This window comes from Rhea americana, unplaced genomic scaffold (genome assembly GCF_003343005.1).
Source record: "Rhea americana isolate MKP2758 unplaced genomic scaffold, rheAme1 scaffold_12, whole genome shotgun sequence".
NCBI classification, from domain to species: Eukaryota; Metazoa; Chordata; class Aves; order Rheiformes; family Rheidae; genus Rhea; species Rhea americana.
The window spans coordinates 8,537,260-8,558,343 of NW_028185261.1; the positions used below are offsets into that span (position 1 = coordinate 8,537,260).

The window sequence follows — 21,084 nt, forward strand, 5'->3', positions numbered from 1 at the left end:
CGAGCTTTAGAGAGACATGTAGCATATTTGCAGCTTTCTCCTTCACTCATGAAACAAGCTTCTTTGCAGGCAGTGATTGTTTGCACAAAATTCTAAGTTCATCAGGTAGAAAATAAATGTGGCATAGAAGTTACCTTCCTATCTGTCAACACACCAGGATACATAAAACAATGAAATATTTAAAACAGCACGCTATATTACACATAGAATGTGTTTTTCATTTCAAGTTTATTAAAACTTTAGCAGTACAAATGATCCAGGTTTTAGATTATCAAAAGACCAAACTGAAGTCCACATCTTAAAAAAAGCGTTCCCCAAAATGTCTCTAAAACTTTGAGACAATGGAAACATTAAGTCCACAAACTCATCCATGTCTGTCGTCATCTGTTCCAGGACTTGTTTCATGATCGGACTTTTTATCCTTACTCTGGGCTTGATCTCTTTCCTGACTCTTTGATTTTTGGTTTATTTCCTTTTCTGCTGAGGATCTGGACTTCTCCTTTTCTTTGCTCCTGCGTGAATATGATTTTTTTGATTCTCTCTCTTTACTACTTGGTCTCTTTTTTGAGTCTGGACTTCTATCCCGGTCTCTGCTAGACTTCTTATCTTTACTGGATTCAGGACTGCTACTTTCACGGCTTTTTGAACGCCTCTTCCTTTGGCTTTCAGTATCATTCCTCTTATATGAGCTTCTGCTTTCTCTGTTTGAATACCTCTCTCTGTTTCTGCTTTGACTATCCTCTCTCTCTGARCTCCTCGAATCTCTCCTCCTCCTGTTTTCTCTTCCTCTATACCTCTCTGGTGTACCTCTCCTTTCTCTGCTTCTTGATCTTCCTCTTCTTCTATCTCTATCTCTATCTCTGTTTCTTGAATATTCTTTACTTCTACTGCGATCTCTGTCTCTGCTTCTAGATCTGCCTCTCCTACCCCTGTCCCTGTCCCTGCTTTTGCTTCGTTCCCTCGTTCTACTGCTGGAACTGTGTTTTCCTCTAGCATGTTCACGCTCTCTGCTTCTTGACTTATGTTTCTCCCTGTCTCGGCTCTTACTATGATCTTGTTCATTACTTCTTGAACCTCCCCTTCTACTTCTTTCCTTGCTCCTACTTCTTTCTTTATCTCTCCCTCTAGAATCGTAACGCTTTTCTCTCTCTCTGCCTTTCTCATGGTCCCTCTCTCTGCTTCTTGATCTTGCTCTCTTTTCATCATGTCTGCTGTGCCTAGAGTCTCTTTCTTTACTTTTTGATTTCTCYCGGCTTTTGCTATGGCTTCTGGATTTAGCTCTTTTCTTGGCCTTGCTTTTGTTATGCTTCTCATCTTTTTCTGAATTCCTTCTTGTCTCCCTGTCTTTACTGCTTGATTTGTGATCTTTTTTCTTCTCCTTTTCCCCTCTTCTGCTTGGACTTTCAGAAAATTGTCTGTGGTCTGATATTTTTCTCTCCTTTCCTCTTCCTGGGCTTTTTTGATTATCTTTCTTGTTTTCATTTATTTCACTCCTTGGAGAGAGAAAAGTACAGCTTTTAAATATTGTGAATCCCTCCACTCTGCAAAAGGAAGTCAGATGTGAAACAACTTCACAACTGAAATTTCAATTGCATTAGGATTGCTATATTAATTATTTTAAATCTACAATAATCACAAGTGAGCATGATTAAAAATAAGAACAGCTATAAGGCAATTGGGTAATCAGTCACATTTTTGTATAAGTTACTATAATACAAGASAAAATCTGAGAACAGAGGTATTACTTTAACACACAAAAATTTCAATGCATATATTCTGAAAAGAAGCAATCTTACTTGTCGCCTTTTATCCATCTTTCTCCGCTGGATACTCTCATTCTTTGAGCTCTTTGCATTTCTTGCCTCCAATGTGGAGGAGTTTCACTGCGTCTGAATCGATCTCTTGACCTGGATCTGGAAGGTGTCCGGTAACGCTTGAAAAGAAAAGAAAGTTGGCCATAACTTGGAACTTCATATGCTATGATAGCTAAAGCAAGATTTTTATCCCTGCTGGTTGAGTTTGCATTGTACATGACACCTGAGATTTCCACACCAAGCAGACATTGGCAATTTATTAATTTACTGAGTTAAAATATATTTGACATTCAGTTAAATCACGGATACCAAACGTGCRATCAAATAACTGATTTTTAAGGTGACTATTTCAAAGTTGTTGTACTTAAAGCTAGCAAGTGTTCTCCTGTCGTTTTTAACTGGGACAAACGCAACTCRCTTTTCTGGCAATGAAAATTCTTAGCTTTGGCAAGAAAGTATAAAGATGATGCTTCTATTACTAAAAKCATTTGATATTAAAAAAATGTACAGCATGTAGCTGCACAAGATCAGAAGAATCGATCTAACAGCTCACCCCGTCAAAAAGGGGACTTTCATGCATTCCCAGTACGGACACTACACTGCTYCTGGTTCTCAACCAGACCCCCTCTTTTTTCACGAATGCATCACCAGAAGCAAAATCTGCCTCTTTCASCAGCAGTAGCTGTTTGGCTCAGCTGTTTGCAGGGCTGCAGCGCAGTTATCAGGCCAGGGGAGCGGGAAAGCTATCTCCTTTCTGATGCAATGTAACAGTTAAACACAAGACATAACACCTCATTTAACAGAGGCATTTGAATGCTGAAGCAAATGGAAAAAATGCCTATACTAGTTATGGGATTGGGTCAGGCGATCTCTGAAAAAGAATGAAATACAAACAATTTTAAAGTAGTAAGTTAAATCTGTCTGGATCTTCTAGAAGACTTCAGAAGAGAATTTGGCAATAGAAGCAAAAGTTTTTATATATTAGAGAGAACATTTATGATGAAGTATGAAGGGTAAATTTATTGAAAAATGGGCATCTCTTAACAGCCACTGACAACAAAGATTTCAGTAAGTAACCTGGAAAAAAAAAAAGGAACAGAAATACTTTCATCTTAGTACAACTTAGAGAAAGTATATAGCTTTTCTTTCATTTCTTCACCTTTGTCTTTCACAAAGATCTGTAATTATGAGTCTGCTTTGTGTATTTTCATTTGCATTTTATGTTAACTGGGTGAGCTTGAGTTACAAGTAATTTCAAGATAACCAGAAAGCAAAGTATTCCTCATCTAGCAGTGTGCTTAATCTACCCAGTAAGGACACCAGGAACAGGTCAACAAGTGCCCTAGGTCCCGTCCTCAACACATTCTCCAAAAGTAGCGTGTTCCCATTTCAACTGCATGAGTAAGTTAAAGGCTGCCACCAGGAATGGGTGGTAGCTGGACTGTGTTCTTTCAAGAAACAGGAATCATTCTTGAAGTGTAAGAGCTTCCAGGAATTTGTCATGCAACTARCAGAATATAGGAACGTTGGACAATACAAATGTAATTATTAAATTTATTTTGAAAAATTTACTAATGGGTTTCTAGTCAGAGCTGAGGCAATTTTAAGTATGCAGGAACAAAKTCTGGTGTGATGGTACTGCAAATATAACAGCACGCAATGTTAACAGTAGCAAGAGGCACTTCCTCTCACGTTAGGGACAAAACGGCAGCACTACGCTGYAGCCCGAGGCGCTCAGGGATCGCTGCGCCCCTAACCCTCAGCTTGGACAACTCAGCCACAACCAAGAAATAACGGTACTGCAAATGTAACAGTACACACCGTATCAGTAACAAGATTATAATTAACGGAACACAACAGCCACATGCACTATGAAGGCTGTCTCCTGCTCCTTTCAACAGGAAGCAAGAAGCTTGGACTAAAATTTAGTTCTTTAAACAACACAAAGAGGAAAATACTTCTAAACTACCTTCATACTCAACATTAGAGCATATATCCCAAAGCTTCGGAACCATCAAAATATGAACAATATGCTTAGTATTTAATTTCATCTTAAGTATTATTTTGAACCGATCAGTGATGGGTATATATTTCTACTTAAGTAGAAAATGACAAATTGGCTGATTTGTACTTACGTTGATTCTAGGTAATACAACCTTCTCACAAAGTTTTGGTAGCCTGTTTTTACGATTGCTTCAGTAGAGCTGTTTTACAAATATTTTACAAGTATTTCAGAGCACTTTATCTCCCTGACTTGAGGACTTGCAAGAACTGATGTTTCAAGTCTCCCCATTCTTAGACACACATTCATAAATGAGAACAGAGCAAGTTTCCATCATGATTCAGTTAAAGCAATTAATTATCCCCTCTATTTTCTCATGATTAATTTAATGACTGTCTTTTAATTTAGTTCTTTTGAATGATATTGTAAAATATTCATGTTCTGAGTATCTGACTGCTTACATCTGTTATGTCAAAACTTATACAGCCTAAAGTACAAAACAGATGTTTTAAGATTTTTTTTTCCTCCTTAGGCTATTTGTAATTTGTAAAACTGTGGCTCTCAGAAGTGACCCCTTTTGTTTTTTCCTTCTAATAGAGTGGAACTCTTCTACAAAATAGTACTCCTGAAAAGTAAAACTGTTTTTTTTTCCTGAATACTCATATAAACACACACAAATCACCATTTGCTTATTTGAGTATAAAATTTTGTATTTCTTATATAAACTGACTCACACAGTAGAAGAGCTTGTAGACATGAGTTTCCAAGCAGGGAATACTTTACAACTATTGTCCTAAAATTATTTATCTATTCAATGCTGAAGAAGTTTTCTCATATCCTTCCACTCTTTCTGTTGTCCGAGCATTATTTTCCATGATTTTGCCAATAAGATTTACAATTTAACAGAACATTCCATTCCTCTTGTCAGGCTTTTGAATTTTCAAATAAACTAAGTATGCAAAATCTACACAACTTTCTTTTAAAAACCTTGAGCACAACTCACTATTATCCTTTGACCACAGTAACTCTGGAAAATAGGAGATATAATCTTCCTTGTTGTCTTCCTTGAAGCTTCAGACCTCAAATCAATTCTGACCCATAATAAAACCTCCTGCCCCCCTTTCTTTTAATTGGCCATCTTAATGAAAATGCAGCAGGAGTGTGCCACCGTGTGGGTTTGTATGTTTRTCTTAGGGAAAAGATTGTAAACATTTACCCTTGGTCCTCTTCCTTTTATTTTCCTTCCAGATCTGGTCACTAACAGCCTTCTCTGGTAAGTTGACTGGGAATTTGATAGATTACTAAAAATAAAAAAATAAAGTGATATTGCTTTGTAACATTATCTTAAAAATTGCAATGAAGGAAAAGAAAGATTAAAAACTCATATAATTTAAAATTAAATTAATTAAATAAAACCAAATAAAAACAGAGATTTACTTTCACTCTTTATTACTGGTGTAATCAATAACAATTATATTTTTTGCTTTTGTATGAGGCCTTAATAGAACTGTAAAAAGTTTATTTCAGATTGAAAAAAAGATAATARAACAGCAAAAAGTTTCTTTGCAATTAGAAAAGGAGTGGCTTTTTCTTTAAGTTTTTTGGTAGCAACTTCACATTTTGGAACCCAATTAGCACACATGCCAGGACAAAATGAAACATCATAAACTTGCATGGACTACACTTGAGTTCTTCATGAGAGGAGCTAACTTCTTTTACCATTTTTAAAGCACCGAAGTTATGGGCGAAATTAATTTGCAATGGATTCACTGCCTGTGTGAGGGAGGTTTCATTCACAGGCATGAAAAGTGAACATCCTCTCACAGCTGGGAGAGGCACTGTAGTGCACAGGCAGTGACAATACAAAGGCACGCTTCTCTGATCATCAGTTCACTTCAACCTGTCTCATGTGAGAGAAGCTGAGGTTTACCTGCATGGTCACGTTAAGATATTGTTACCATATGATAGAAAGCCAAGAGCTGAAGTTTAATACTAATTAACTGCATTTCAACTCTTCTAATACAGACAGAATCAGCTACAGTAAMGAGCAATCATGAAATCCTTCATGGAACAATTATATCTGTCATCCCCCCCGACCTTTTTTTAAACCAACAGCTGGAATAGATTAAATACTGATGCATGGGACAGCAGAAAGTGAACGTTCATAGCACCTATGACATTTTAAATGGGCCCATTAGTAATTATTAAACAAGGCTAGCTTTCCATGTAAAGCTTTCATCTAAGGTAACCAACTGACATGGTAATGTCAATATCCTTTTAAGTAGCTTCCAGAAGCAACCATCTCGACAGTAATTTCCAATTAAAATTGCACCTATAAATTAGCTCCCCAATTTTCTYCTCATAATTCTTTTTCTTTTAAGTTTCATTCAAATTAAATCTTTGTAATATGGACATTAGTCAAACTTATTCTTACCTATTTTAGGTTAAATCTATTAAACATGCACATGTGATGAAATGTGCTAAGTCTCCATTAGACTTTTCCCCTTCCTCCAACATTTCTAATGAAAACTTCAAATTTGGTAAAAAAAAAAAAAAAAAATATATATATATATATATATATATATATATATATATATATATATATTTCACAAGATTTTCAGATTTTTCCATTTTGAAAAAAAGAAAGAGTTGCAGACTCAGATAGGACAGTTGTAATAAATTCTAAATGAAAAATCAAAATATTTTGCTCACATTTCCTTTTTGAATCAGTTATTTTTCATTCACTAAAACAATTTCTAAACATTAAGCCTTTGTTCTAGGACAAATACTACAGTTACGATTAAACAGAAAAATCCAATTTTCTTCCAGCAGTGCTCACAATGTGCCACTGCTCAATAGGCAAAGAAATACTGGTTCACTCTAGAATCTTGAAAAAACAATCACATGACCGTACCACCACCAGTGTATAGTCATATCTAAACACATACATTACCTTTCTCTTTCCTTCTCTCTGCTTTTCCTTTCTTTTTCTTTTTCATCTACTTTAGGAGGACTTTTCCGCATCAGGAACCGGTTTTCAGGTACAGGAGGAATTTCTTCAGGACGGACAGTAGATAATGGCTGTGCTTCAGGGTTTTCATCTTCGCTTTCACTAGATGAGCTTTATTTTTGTACAAAAGATAACATTTTAAATGAGTTATTTGGGTGAGGAAAGACTTTTCAATCAGAAATTATGTTGACTCAATATACAACAATCAAGAAAAATTATACTGAAAATGTACACATTTAGAAGGATGAAATCTACAGGCAATACTAGTATTTTTCTTTTGTAACAATAATAAAGAAACAAAAAATCTAGGGAACAAACAGACCTAGCCTTCAGACACTACTTTCTTTCCTATGTTATCTTTGCTCCAGAAAGTCTAGTACGTGCAGTAGATTCCTGACCAATACCTATGATTTCCAATGGTGCAGCACAAAACATGCATGTATTCTAAATTTAGATACAGCTTAAAAAGATTAGTAAAGYCAAGCTCAGATTGAACATTTGCATGAACTGTCTACAAACTATTTTAATTCCAAATAGCTGGTATAAGCAATTATCTTGCCTGAAATGGGTTAGTMCCATAGAAATAATGCTTAGAATGTAGATTTGGTCAATAGCATTGCCCTAAATGAGTATTTCTTACATTGTAGTGCTGGCYTGGAAAAATATTACCTGCGCTTACACAGCTTTATCTCATACAAAACACGAGCAGAACTGTTAGACTGAAAACATTTTCAGAAGCAAGAGTGCCTTACAAGTTTTATTATCTTCTAGTGACACTGAAAGGCTTCCAGCATATCCGCCAGAACTTTACTAGTCTTAAGTATGTTTATTTGTATATATTTTTTGTTTTATTCCTGCATACTACATTCTCTGGAGTAACACTGCACATGATTTAAATCTAGACTGGATACGGAAGTGAATTTCATGAAACAACCTGTCAACATCTATGTCAAACCAAGTCCTTCTGCAATTTTCCAAGACCAATATATGAAAGTCTCAGTCCATTCCTTCGCAAGTGGCAGCAGCTACGCACACTTACATTGYACTTTACTATCAAATTAGAAAAATTCATGCTACTACAAGGAAACTGTCYGTCTCCCAAACTTTGAAATACCTACTCCACAAGTTATACTATTTTGTGTAGTTATAGAATAAGAAAGTGATAATCTTACGAYGTGTGAAAGTAAAAACAAAGAATGTTTCCAAAATCCCTTTTATAGCAACAGGAAAATTCTCAAAATTGACCTTTTCTTGCTTTTCTTTCTCTTTTTCTTTTCTTTCTTATGCTTTTTGGAATTTTTCTTGTGTTTCTTCTTTCTTTTCTTGGATTTCTCCTCAGAAGCACTCTCAGAATCCGATGATGAATCAGAAGAAGAGTCTGAATCACTTGAACTTTCCGAATCACTGGATGAAGACGATGACTTGTGTCTTTTCCTTTCTTCTTTCTTGGCTTTAAATCAAAATAACAGAGACATATTTTGGTAACAAACAGCTCTAATAAACCCCAGAACAAACAACTTTACTAGTATCTTCATGAGCTTATTTATGAGAGAGAGAGGAAAAAAAAAGAGATTCAGAGGAAAACATTGTTTCTTTCAAATAAAATAAAGAATAAATTTAAAACATAGAAKAGATTTCAAACATGGTATATTTACAAGTATGATCTTAAGCACCAAATTTGTACTGTCAAGAATTCATACAACTGTGTATGTTTTCAGATGAAACTTTATGCAATTTCAACCATACATAAAGAATCATTTAAAATATATTAAAGAATTGTTGTTTATGAAAAAAAATTTCTTTGCCTTCAGCTTTAAGCTGACTTCACATAGAATCTATTCAAACTACAAAGGCAAAAGTTTTGAAACACAAAATGCTTGACACAGGCTAATCAGATCACCTGTTTAAGTTAGCCCAAGAGGTAAGAGAAGATTCACAGACAACCAAACCTCCTGCTTAGTGAAACCACACTCTGAGAGCAGCCTTAATCCTACAGCTCATCATGTTTTTCTACAAAAAGATACAAACCACTTACTAACCATCTGGTATTAAAAAGGAATCCTGCCAGGGAGTAGGCTATTCCATAACTACATATTTTACCATTTCTTGTGTGCCTGTTGGAGCTTCAAATCAGCAATTTACTGGCAATCTGATAGCAACCCATAAGAACATACACTCACCTTCCCCTCCCGCCCTGCTGAACTGATCTGAGACCTTCTTAAAATACTAAAAGTGATTTTAGTATTTTAAGAAGTACTAGTTCACTAATTTGGAAAAAAAATACTAAAAAAATGTACTAGAATTTGATGAAAGGCAGTCYAGGCTTCAAGTTTGACACTTTAGGTAGATTAGTTGAATGGTACAAGTATTTCCAAATGTCTTAAGATATTCATATCAAGCTATTGCCCACAAAATTAATAAAAGTTACATCCAGAAATCTAGAAGGAAGAGAATGAAAGTAGCATTRGTCATTTTCAGACTTAGTCTTATCAAAATTGGCTTCTGTAATTAACATCTAATATTGTTTTGTCACTGCAAATTGCAAAGACAATCCATCATTCACTGCATGACAAAATACAGCTGCAYAAACAAGAAAAGGAATCTTGACCATTAAACAGAAGAAAAATATTAAAAAATAAATGTTGGTGTCAAAACAGCTTGTTTTCTTGCCACAGAAAATCTGTATTTTAGAACATCTGTTAATACTTYGGAAACACATGAATTTTAAAGCTGCAAATGAGTCTTTGAAACAGAATTCATACAGGCTGAAATTATTAGCCTGTTTTACATAGCTTTTACTARCTTGGTCTATCCAAAGAATTCATGGTTTATACAGATTTTATCTGACCTACATTCAATGTCCCAGCAGTTTGAGGGAAGGGAAAAAAAAATAAAACCCCTCCACACAAACCAGGGAAATAAGGAGGGGAAGAGAAACAGCGGATTGTGACTTGTATCAACATAGTGCAATCTATCTGCATCTGAAAACTATTCAGATACAGTAAACATGATGCTTTTACACAGTAGAAAACAAAAGTTTTCTCCCTGAATTGATGAGTTTTCTTCTTTTGCATTATCTGTAATACAAAGAAACACCTATTTATTCTAGTGAAGCATGTCCTTTGTTGGCCGCCACTTTTTTGTGCCCCAAAAGTGAATGTAATTTGTACTAACAGTTGTGTGTCAGGAGTTGTTAAAAAATAAATATTAAGCCAAGTAATTACAAAAACTCYTTTTAAAAGGGAACGTTATCTTAAYGTATTTTTGCCATTAGATGATCTTTAATTGTCCTTACTCCAGAGAAGGAAAGTATGCCCTCTTAGGTGTTACAYGAACTCAAGTGTAAAAGAAAAAGATTTCAAAAATTTAAAAGAAATACAGGCTATTAACCAGCTTTTTACTTATGAGCACCAATTTTGTACAAATTGAWCRATTTGTACAATAAGTACAATTGTACATATGAAAGTGAAGAAAAATTCCACTTCAGAATTCCCTGTTAGCCACTTCTGATTATATACCACACTTGTTGACAGATTTTTGCAAAGTCAGCAGTAGATAACAATAACTAATCACATGAGCAGCTCAATACAGAAATTTTCAAATATAATTTGATTTCCTTTTTGCAAAACTACATAGATGAAAGATAGCAGTTTTACAAGGATGATCAAAAGCAGGAAAGCTTGCATAAAATTAATTACTAAGCTGGTTAGAGAATAAATCTACGCTTCCACTTAGGGATGCATTATTTGTAGTAATAAGCTAGTACTTTCTGCTAACTTTTAACTTAAACAGAAAAAAAAAATCTTATTTGGAATAGAATGATAAAATTGGTGAGGACAGATCCACAGCTGGCAAATGACAACATAACCCTGGTTAAGTTTCAGCCAGCTTCTTTAYGCTGCAGGACAGACATGCCATGCAAACTTCAGAATGTTTCCTGCAAATTGGATGTAACTAGGTATGCTCTTGGGCAGCAAAGTCAAGTATGAAGGTATTTTATACTAATTGTAGATAGAGACAATTGGGAGTTTCTAATGCAGAAGAGAAGGTCAGTATTTCTCAGATAAGCAATTGTTAAGCTCTTAATCATAACACCATCTCTTAATATTAGCTTACTGTTTTTCTGCAAAAGATTATTGAATATACAGCAGTGAGGCATCTCTCAAATACATGAAGCTGTCAGATTTTACTCCTGTCAGCCCATCTTCTCACCCACATTACTTCTGAGCAGTGTTTAGAATAAGCCACACACCTCTCCCAGAATGCCTCCCAACTGTAGATTACAATGTGTTCATGTTTATTTTTCTAGCTCCATCTGCAGCCTTCAGTATTGTTAGTTCTAATGTCTTCATAACAATATCAAAGCTGAAGCAGTACTGTTCTTTATCTTCAGCAAAATATTAAGTGGCAGCATTAGACTATTCACCTAAACCAACACTTCTTCTTGGCAGCCCAGTATCCTTCTATTCTGTCAAGTCTCCCATTCAGAAAGCACGTCAAGCTTCTGGCACACCGGTATCTCATGGCGAAAGACAGATTTCTTCTCCACTGGTGCAGAGCTTTTGCTTCCAAGAGACTTGGCTGAGATATAAGATTTAGATGACAACAAGCCAGCTGAGGCTTAGTTCAGGTAATGCTCAATCAGATACAAGATGCAGAAAAATCTCTCCAGAAACCATCAAATCTGGCATCTTGGCCTCCCCTTTTGTAGCCATGTCTTTTCTCTTTCTAGTATTCCTGTGTGTTCCCCACATTGGTTTAGTGGCTGGAATTTAAACCCATTGCACTTAACTACAGTAACCTTTCAGATTAGCATCACAGATACAAGCCTATGACTTCTACAAAGACTTTTTTCATAAYGTCTTCTATGTATTTATTCATAAGCCTCATCTGATGCAGATTAATGAAAGCCTGACAACCAAGTGAAACATGACCTCTGTACTTCACAGTTCCATCTCATGGCAAATTCTGGCTGTGATATGAACTAGGAAGTGGCAAGCCATTTATGACAGCTGACTTTGTTTTATACCAGCCTACCAACTGAAATCAGCTTAAATTCTTACCAGAATTTTTTTAGACCTTCTAGCAAAATATTTTTAGAAGATTGGCTTCTTTTACAATACTGTTTACTTCCTCTGTTGGTCCAGACCAAAATACTTGTTCTATTTTCTCAAACCTMTGCTCATACATCCTTATTAAAGGACTATATTAAATAAAGTCTACGTAATTTACATTTTATAGAAGTTTTACTTGTTTAAAATGTATTCACATTGTTAAAATGTAACAAGTATGTATTTAAAATAGAAAACCAAACAGTTCCCAAAAGATTTCAAYCAAAGGAGCCCAGTACTATATAGGACTGGTAGTAAACCAGTCCTATGGAAGAATTATCTCTGAGCTCTAAATATCATAAACTCAARAAGTAGCAAACAAGTGAACTGATAYCCAAGACCCAAGATACTTTCCTATGTTTATCTGCTCAACTACTTACCATTTCTGGTTTTGKCCCATTCAAAAATACGTATTATATTGGTTCTCATATACCTTCAGCCAAAGCAAGATGGCTCCAAGCTCAGTTTCAGAAAYGGCTGAATTAGTCAAACAGTTATTTCATGAAGTTTTCCCTTCTGCATCTGTTTTAAGTTGGTCAAAGCCTACCTGTGACATAGTTTTATCTTCATCATTGAAACAGCTTTAGATACGTTATAGTTACTATTTCATAATGAGTAAGTAATAAATAGAAGTGAAGGTAAGTTAATATGTAACTGCCTGAACAGATAGAATGAGATTCTTGACAGATGGACAACAACTTCAGTGGCAAATGTATTTGGGAAATGAAGTGTGTGCGCATGTCTGCACATGCGCATTTGGGTGGGGAGAGAYGCATGTCAAAAAATAGCTGAACTGTTTACATAGCAAACAACATTCGGCAAAGGTTTCAGATTTATTTTCTGGCGACCTCTGTCTCTCTCCAGAAGCAAATACTATTTCAAATATGAAACCGATCTAGTTCCAGCCAATTACAGACCACATCAAGAAACAAAACCGATCCTGTAGTATGAAGGTCGGTGAGAAGGAGAAAGACTTCTATTTACAGTCAAACTGCTCYACTTAGTTATCTTCAGTATCAGGTTTCAACCTATCAACGCATCTGAAATAGAGGCTTTGCTTCCCGCTCCATTCGCTCTGACCTATAGGACCTATAGTATTTGCCAGACTTCATAAATTACCCGATCACGCTGCATGACACAGCCAGGCACTCTCACCACCTCAGCTTGTTATGGAATACAGCAACTCCTACGTTGGTCCTATGATATCAGACTACTGGACTTGAAACGAAGAAAGCACCTGGCCAGAAAGCAGTCTGGCCTAGCTGAGGAACAASGGCCAGAAGAGATGATCTCATGCTGCAAGCCACAGCAAGGTCAGTCTCGGTTACCTTGTATCAAATCCAGTAACTTGGGATGGACTAAAGCACTCTCCCCAAAAAGAGTGTGCCTTTACTTCAAGAAACTACAAGACAGATGTTTTCTTTGATAATTTGTTTCAGTGTTCAATGACCTTGCTTTTCAAAGTATTAGTGGGTTTTTTTTTCCTATTTTTTATGTTTTGCTTCAGCTATTTGTCATGGGTTTTTATTATGTCTTTCACTTCTTACTATGAAAATTATACATAGTAATCAAGTCCTCATAAATATCTGTTCATGAACACTATCATAACTCTTGTCCATGAAGTTGTTATGGTGAGGAGTGCTGTATCACAAGTGCCTCTGGAAACAGCTGTCTGTGTAGACAAGTGGCTTGCAGGCAGCCACAGCCAGCAGAGGAAGAGGAGCTCTCTCTGGCTTTACTTGGAACCATCTGGCTGAAGCCAAAACAAACAGCTTGCGCCTAAGGGCCAACTTGCTAAAACTTGGCATTTGTGGAATAGAAAAGTCTAAAACAACTGTTCAGAGCAGCTAGCTGGTGGAAGAGGGGCTAATAACTATGTATAACAACGGTCAGGAAGAAAAAACAAATACTCTAGAGGCAGAATGAGCAAGAAAAGAGGAAAGGAAGGAGACACGAATCAAAAATGCAGACAAGACATGCCTTATCAGAATAACTGCTTTCTAGGACTGACTTTATTCTGTAGGTGTTTTATGCCTGATACAGAGTGTGAAGTCACATAACCAGGAGGCACAGCTCATACTTCGTACTGATAGATGGATAGATATTTTTAAAATTAGAAATTGTATTGGCAGGATGACACAATTTACGAAGTTATTCTTTAATGAATTATGAAAGCAGCTAAAATCTGTTTCATTTGCTGAAGTACACTTTTACCAGCAGGGATTGCTTAGGGACATCTGTAACATCAATGAAGATCATAAATCAAGCCTAGCAATGTTCTCTGCAGAATCCCCCAAAAATACTCTTTTCACAAGAAAACTCCATTAAAGACTATTGTTAAGAATTGGTAGAAAGAAAAAGTCAAATTTGTTTTTTTTTCCCCTGTATCAGGGTGTAATTTTTAAATCAGTTTTAAAAATGTCTCACAAACCTTTGATAAACCAAAATCACAATCTCAAAAAATGAAACTAGGTTTGTCTGAGYAGACTCCCTTCTGCAAAACTTTGTTAATTTGTTACAAATAAACTTCCATTTTTCATTATGAAAATGAACATTTTTTTAGTTGCTCCACAGTTCATCCTGAAAATATTAGCTTAATTGTCTCACAATGATTTTCGTAAATACTGACATAATTTTAGCATTTTTTACAGTTCTGACATTTCTCTGGAATTAAGGTTTTCTAAAAATTACACCATTTGGTCACAAATAAAAAAAAACAATAAATGAAAGAAAGTGGGGAAAAAAAGGACAAACATCTCACTTTTCTAGGTAAATATACTGTCAAATAYCAAGTAAAAGCTTCTGTTCTATCCTTCTGCAATACTGTAAGTTGTGACCTCCATACCACTCAAATTATGTAACATCCAATGAGTTAGTTCGGTGAGGAGATCATCTGTTCATCCCCAAATTCAGCTATTTGCTACAAAGACGTAAATGTTTCCTCCATAAAGTGCTTCATCCACTCATAAAAACACCCTAAAATCCAATCCCCTTTCCTCAACCTTAACCTGAAAGATAAACATTCAAACCAGGCACCTAACCTCTACAGTGATTCCTGCTAACACCACATTCGCTTCCATGCCATACCTAGGAAGTGTTGATTTCATTTCTGTTCTATACAGACTTTCCCAATTTCTTCATGTTGCCTACTGGCAAGCCCATACGAAACAAGTATTTTGGTTTAGCCTCCTCTGCCATCACAGCGTACCCTCCCACATAAACTTGTGATTATACTTCTCTTACTAGGAATCTCATTGCCTTAACAACAAGTTCCCAGAAGCAGTCGCCTCCAGTAACGGCCTCACTCTAACAACCTCAGTTCCCCTCTACCTCCCACAGTATATGCTACAAACAGTTCCAGCGTCAGAGGCCTCTCTGCTGTTGGTCTTCCATGACACTGCTCACCTCCCAGAAACTGTTCCTCACATCTGCATTCCCTGGCCTCTTCCTTATACTGGCAGGTACAATGGCCTCTCCTGCTCCAYTTCTCAGCTTTGGATTGCAGCTTGGCCAATTTCCTTCTGCTGACATGATGACAAACTGTTCCYCTTATTTCAACCACCTCAGGTCAACACAGCTCATCAGCGGTTCCATGTTGTGCATTTAACAAACAAGTTCAGCCAAACCATCATTTCTCATGGTAGTGGTGGATTTCACTTTGCAGATCCTACAGGGAGCCTTTTCCTTTCAACGGCAGGACTCTCCACTCACCAGGATTCTCCATCACGGTCTGCCAGGCAGCACCTTCACCAGGCTGGCTCTGCATTAATGCCCATTAGGGCCCATTCCTCCCCACACWCTGCTCTGCCCTCTACCTGCCTGTTCCTGGTGCCTAAAGCCTCTTGTTCTCCAAATCCTCCTGCTGCCCACCAGTACCTAGTACTGTGCCTTATGGTCAGCTGAATGGCCTTCCCCATTGCCCTAGCAGCAACCTCCCTCCTTGGCACACCAGACCAGCTACAGCAAGTAGTCTCCAGGAGCCTAGCAGTACCAAGGTGAAGATGTACAAAGACACAGACAAATAGGTAGTACCACAGTCAGATCTCTCCAGAAGTCTGTTCTCTTTCAGAAGTTAAAGGAAAGACACTTTGTATTTATTTTTTTCACTCTTTTAACGATGACTACTTTAAAGCCCTGCCTAAGGGCTTTAAGCCATCAGACAGTTCAATTCCAGCCAAAACTTTCATTTACTCAATTTCCAGCCTTCTAGAATAGCCTTATAAGGGGAGTGTGGTGAACCAAGAAAGATGCATAAAAAAGTGGATGTCTCACCCATTAGTTCCATCCATGTCACGTGTATATTGTTTTAGTTTATTTTCATACTTATTCCACCCACATATTTACTGCCTAAGTACTGTACAGTAAAAGTTACATCCTAACATGCAGGATGACTTATGAATTAATCTAAACAGTTGCAGAGTTTTCCTGAAGCCATTAGCCGTAAGATAACTCTGTTTAGAATTYTGAGAGATTGAAGAGATCACGTCAGACTTCACAGCCATTCCCCTGGACATCACAACAAATGAACAAAGAAAAGGAAAGCCTCCATCAAGAAGGAAAACCAAAAACCAAGAGGCTCAAGTTTGAATGATTGTATTTTCCTCAGGCCAAAGGAATAAAATTATCCTTTTTTTGTACTTCAGCATCCTTGGAGCAACCCTTCATAGCACATACCACCAGAAGGTGCTAAGAACGAAAAAGCTTGATGATCCCTGTCAGGAGTTCCTACCAAACATGCATCCTGGATCTCAACTGAGAGATTCTCCAGAGTGAGAGCAGCATCTTAGCAGTGAGCTTTATTTTCTAGGAAGAGCAGGATCCAATCTCCAAAACCACGTTTAGCTCTGCAAGAACAGAGCAGGGCATCCTTCCTCAAAACACAGGCAGGTTCTGTCACAGCTCTTGTTTATGAATGTAGTTTATAGTAACTTTAAAAGGATATCAGCTAAATGGCAGTTCCAGGCTTTCTACCCTAACAGCCTGTTCTGAAGATTTACCTGAAACAAAGCAAGTTCAACACTCAAAAAAAAAAAAAAAAAAAAAAAAAAAAAAAAAAAAGGCAGACTGACTCAGTATACTTAACAGAGCACTCTATCACTCTATGGGAAAAGAACTTGCCAGCTTTGTACTACAGTAAGCTGAGCTAGTATAAGAAAATCTAAGCCAGGAGAAGATCTGAAGAAAGTATAAATGGTATTTCTTTAGTAAGTTTCCTCTACCAGCCCCTTCTAAGTTTTTTTAGAAGATAAAACTGTACTGCAATGTTGCTCTTTCTTCACTCATTGTCCATATATCACAAGTATTTTTCTATTTATTTTTACAGGTAACCAATACAGAAGCAAATGAGCAAAAATGCCTCATAGTTTGCATTTATATAAATGTATAATTCAACTTTACCTTTGGATTTTGGAATTAACTCTCCACAACTCAGTATGCGTACTTCAGCATATGGTTTACTAGATGCATCTGTTTTCTGGTTTTCTATTTCTCTCACAACTTCTTGACCTGAGATGACTTGTCCAAAAACAACATGATGTCTGAAGAATTTAAACAGAAGTATGACTTCTTAGTACTACATTTTTTCAAAATAGTTCTCAGACAAATATGTATGAAGAAGATAAACATATTTACCCATCTAAGTGAGGTGTAGGTTTAGTTGTTCTTTGTTGCCAAGCGAAGTAATTTAAAGAGAAAAAACATGTCAGTTTTAGTGGAAAGCAGTCAGCATGTCATGTATATATATGTCAGCTGAAAATTGTTGAGTGAACTAATAAAATTGGACAAAAGCTGTATCTTCACATTATTTTAAGTTTGCATGCAGCTATTAAAGGTTTCGTACATTAAACTACTATTTCATTTCTTACTTTGACTAACACATTTTACGTAAGTCAAACCAAAGTACAGATTAATAAATTTTTAGACAACATCTTTGTATAGGATGTAAGTACTTTATTAAATTATATTAACACTTCTAGGTACAGATATAAAAATTAAGTCAAACTGTCTCAGAGGAAGGAAACTGCAAATAACCTTCTACATATTAAAAAATTTTCAGAAAGCAAAGGAAAAATAGCCATGTACAAAATATTTGATATCAAAACCAGAAATGACTGGGTTTTTTTTAATCTATAGGTAATCAAACTGTTCACAGCTTCTAGATCCCACTACATTAGGATTACTAAGRCATACAGATGTCAGCCATGACAAGAGTCAAAAGCTGGGATAAATACACTAATTATCTGTCAGAAGTCCCAAAGTACAGGTTTAATGGTATGTTACATGCACAACCAATCATGTTAATTCAGGTCATGAAACATGTAAGACTGCTGAATTTAAAGTATGCTTTCTGTAGCTAGATTAGATTTAACAGTAGTCTACTGCAGAAATATTTTAAAAATTTTAACTTTTATATAACTCTAAATGAGACTGCTTTTGAAAGTTATTTTGTGACAGAAAACTTCTCTACTATTTGGAGTCTGGAGAAATTCCAGTGCTGTTCCTGTTCTCCATACATACATAAAGAATAGATACTCACAAAGACTGTGATAAAGTTCTGCAGGGATCTAACAGATTTGCATTACTGCCTGAGTTAGAATACACCTACCAAAACCAAACACTCTTTAGTGCAGACAATAAACACTAAACACAAAAGTGATTAAAAAATAAAAGTCATTTTTCCAAACTGCTCATTAGGAAAATGGCTACTTCCCTGGACTTTGTGAGAAAACATCAGCTTTGAGTTTGCTTAGGAGTCAGTCTTCAATAACTAAAAGATACCTTTACGGCTTACAAACTGAAAGCCATACATGCACTTCATAACAGTTCAATACTTACATAAAGAACTGTGAACCATTTGTATCTTTCCCTCGGTTAGCCATTGAAAGGAGAAATTCTTTGTTGTGCTTTACAGCAAAGCTTTCATCTAAAAAAAAAAAAGTTTTCAATTATTTCAGAAATACCACGCGTGCTTAGATAAATGCTATAATCTAAGTAAACTCATCCTAGTCACTTCAGTAAAAACAGCATTTAAATTAGATTCAGAATAATAGGTACTATTTYAAAAATACATTACACCTTTCGTTCCGAATAGTGCAATATGAGAAATGGAAATATGAATTAATGATTTATAGCCTGAAAAAAAACTAAAAATGGAAACTTCAAGAGATGTTTCCTACCACTGTTAATAGAGACATGACCATTTTAAGTTGTTGCTATTTTTATTCTGCAACAAGTTTATTATGGTGCATTAAGCATTATAAAATCCTCTCATTTTCAGGCTGTGTTCTTATTTTTTAAACAAACATGGAGATCCAGMTTGATGACAATCTCAAACAACTCTGTCAGCTACACAGATGAGTTTAATCAAGCTAACCATTAAGAAAATAACTGGAACAAATCTTACTTTGGATGATGAAATCATTTCAACAGCTCAGGTTAAATCACAATAAAACTGTGAAATGTAATGATCGTTCTTCACTCAAGAAACTTTTAACAGATCATCCTATCCTCCTTCCCCAGAACAGCATAAAGGCTGTTGGGGTATCTAAATTGTCCAGATGGAAGAAGTTTAAGTATTATCATTTAAATATATGGCAAGAGAAAGAATCAATAAAAAGGAAGAGTACATTGCCTGTAAGTTTGTGGTCTAACATCACACTGAATCACTGGCAGTGAAAGCAACAGTTTCACTCACWATCCACCATCACCTGTACCACTGCTGTCTTGCATGGCATTAGGTGCCATCTAACTCTGTGGTGAGCTGGTTAAGGGAGTCTCATAAGCAAAAAATACCTTATGGTTTCATGTTATTGCTGCTCTGAATAAACAGCTTACAACTGCCAGAAGGTAAAAAGTTTTGCTACGTCTTCTGTCTCTCCCAGCTACAGATTTCTCCAACCCCAGCTAGTTACTTGTGTTGCTTCTGATACTTGTAAGACTGCCTACTGAACTGGATCGACTCACTAATATGGAAGCAAATACATTTTTGCTATACATGTTGTCTGGCATTTTAGCAAGCTGATTCAGCTTAGTTTGACCTGATGGGAACTACAGTCAGTGTAAGGTAAGATCTCCCTCTTTTGGCAGTTGTGAACAGTTGATTCAACCCAAAGTCTGATATAAAACTGCAGTCTAAACTTACCAAAACAGTGAAWAATTCTTCTGATTGTTTGCTGCAAGCTCAGACAAGTACCAATATTAAAAGAAAAATGGCAAGGAGGAGGGAGGATTACAACCACCCCTTTAGGAGGCAGCTAGCCATCAGATAGRGTTAGCTGTAATATGAAACTGCTCCTTGAAATACAGAGATGCTCCAGTACATTCTGGGCAAACAGACTGGGAAACAGGCTGAGGAGAGAAGAACTTAGGTGACACTAACTAAAAGAGAATCAGCACAGTGACAAAATAGATGGCCTCTTAATCCTTAAATTCTCTTGAGTTCAGAAAAAGAGGGCTTTATACATAAAGACAACTTGCAAGGAAATCTGACTCCATCACGACTTTCTCCACCTGACTAGAGAAAAAGCCAAGCCCCAACTTCCAGCTATCTGCTCAAGCCAAAAAGGTACGTTCAGAATCAGAAGACCACGTTTAGAAAGCTATAAAAACGTAAATCCAGCAAAGCTCCTAAATCTGAAGGAATTCCATTTTTGTTTTAATTTTTCATTAGTTAAAAAGGTTCACGTCTTTAAAAATGAACAAAACCCCCAAATAAACAAAAAGAAAACCACAAAAAACAACTCCTCCCACACACACATTATAATAGCTTCATGTGAAAAGCAACAAAAGACTCTAAGACTAAACAAAATCCTAACAAAGACAATGGAGTTGATAATTACAGAACTGAGACTGCAGCATAAAAATGTGATTGCTTACACTAACACTGAAAGAGAGGACTCATGAAACTCTTACCTTCAAAGAAGCCGCCATAAATGGATTCTCCTCCCCTGCCATTTCCTTGAAAAAGGAAAAGCGGCAGTTACAACTTAAAGTAGTGACAGAGAGTCACGTTTTATTGAAGATATTTTGCAGTACAAACTATTGCTCCAATTACATAGAAGTCACTGACATTACTCTTGAAGATATCTAAAGATGATGAAATAAACACTTTGATATTTCTTTTAGGAAGAAACAAATTTGGAAAAAAAA

General features: G+C 36.2%; 1 protein-coding gene across 2 annotated transcripts in view; it reads right to left on the reverse strand.

Moving 5' to 3' along the window:
- Positions 1 to 209: 209 nt before the first annotated feature.
- Positions 210 to 21,084, reverse strand: part of PPIG (peptidylprolyl isomerase G) — a 30,781-nt gene continuing 9,906 nt past the window's right edge. The window contains exons 5-13 of one of the 2 annotated variants that reach the window (XM_085323354.1): positions 20,848 to 20,892; positions 18,772 to 18,859; positions 17,569 to 17,598; positions 17,335 to 17,474; positions 8,072 to 8,276; positions 6,770 to 6,937; positions 5,033 to 5,117; positions 1,797 to 1,933; positions 210 to 1,541 (exon numbers count right to left, since the gene is read on the reverse strand). In XM_085323354.1, coding sequence (XP_085179480.1) covers positions 365 to 1,541; positions 1,797 to 1,933; positions 5,033 to 5,117; positions 6,770 to 6,937; positions 8,072 to 8,276; positions 17,335 to 17,474; positions 17,569 to 17,598; positions 18,772 to 18,859; positions 20,848 to 20,892 — 2,075 coding nt within the window. In that variant the 3' untranslated portion in view covers positions 210 to 364. The remainder of the gene's footprint in view (positions 1,542 to 1,796; positions 1,934 to 5,032; positions 5,118 to 6,769; positions 6,938 to 8,071; positions 8,277 to 17,334; positions 17,475 to 17,568; positions 17,599 to 18,771; positions 18,860 to 20,847; positions 20,893 to 21,084) is intronic. The other variant, XM_085323362.1, reaches the window with a different exon arrangement.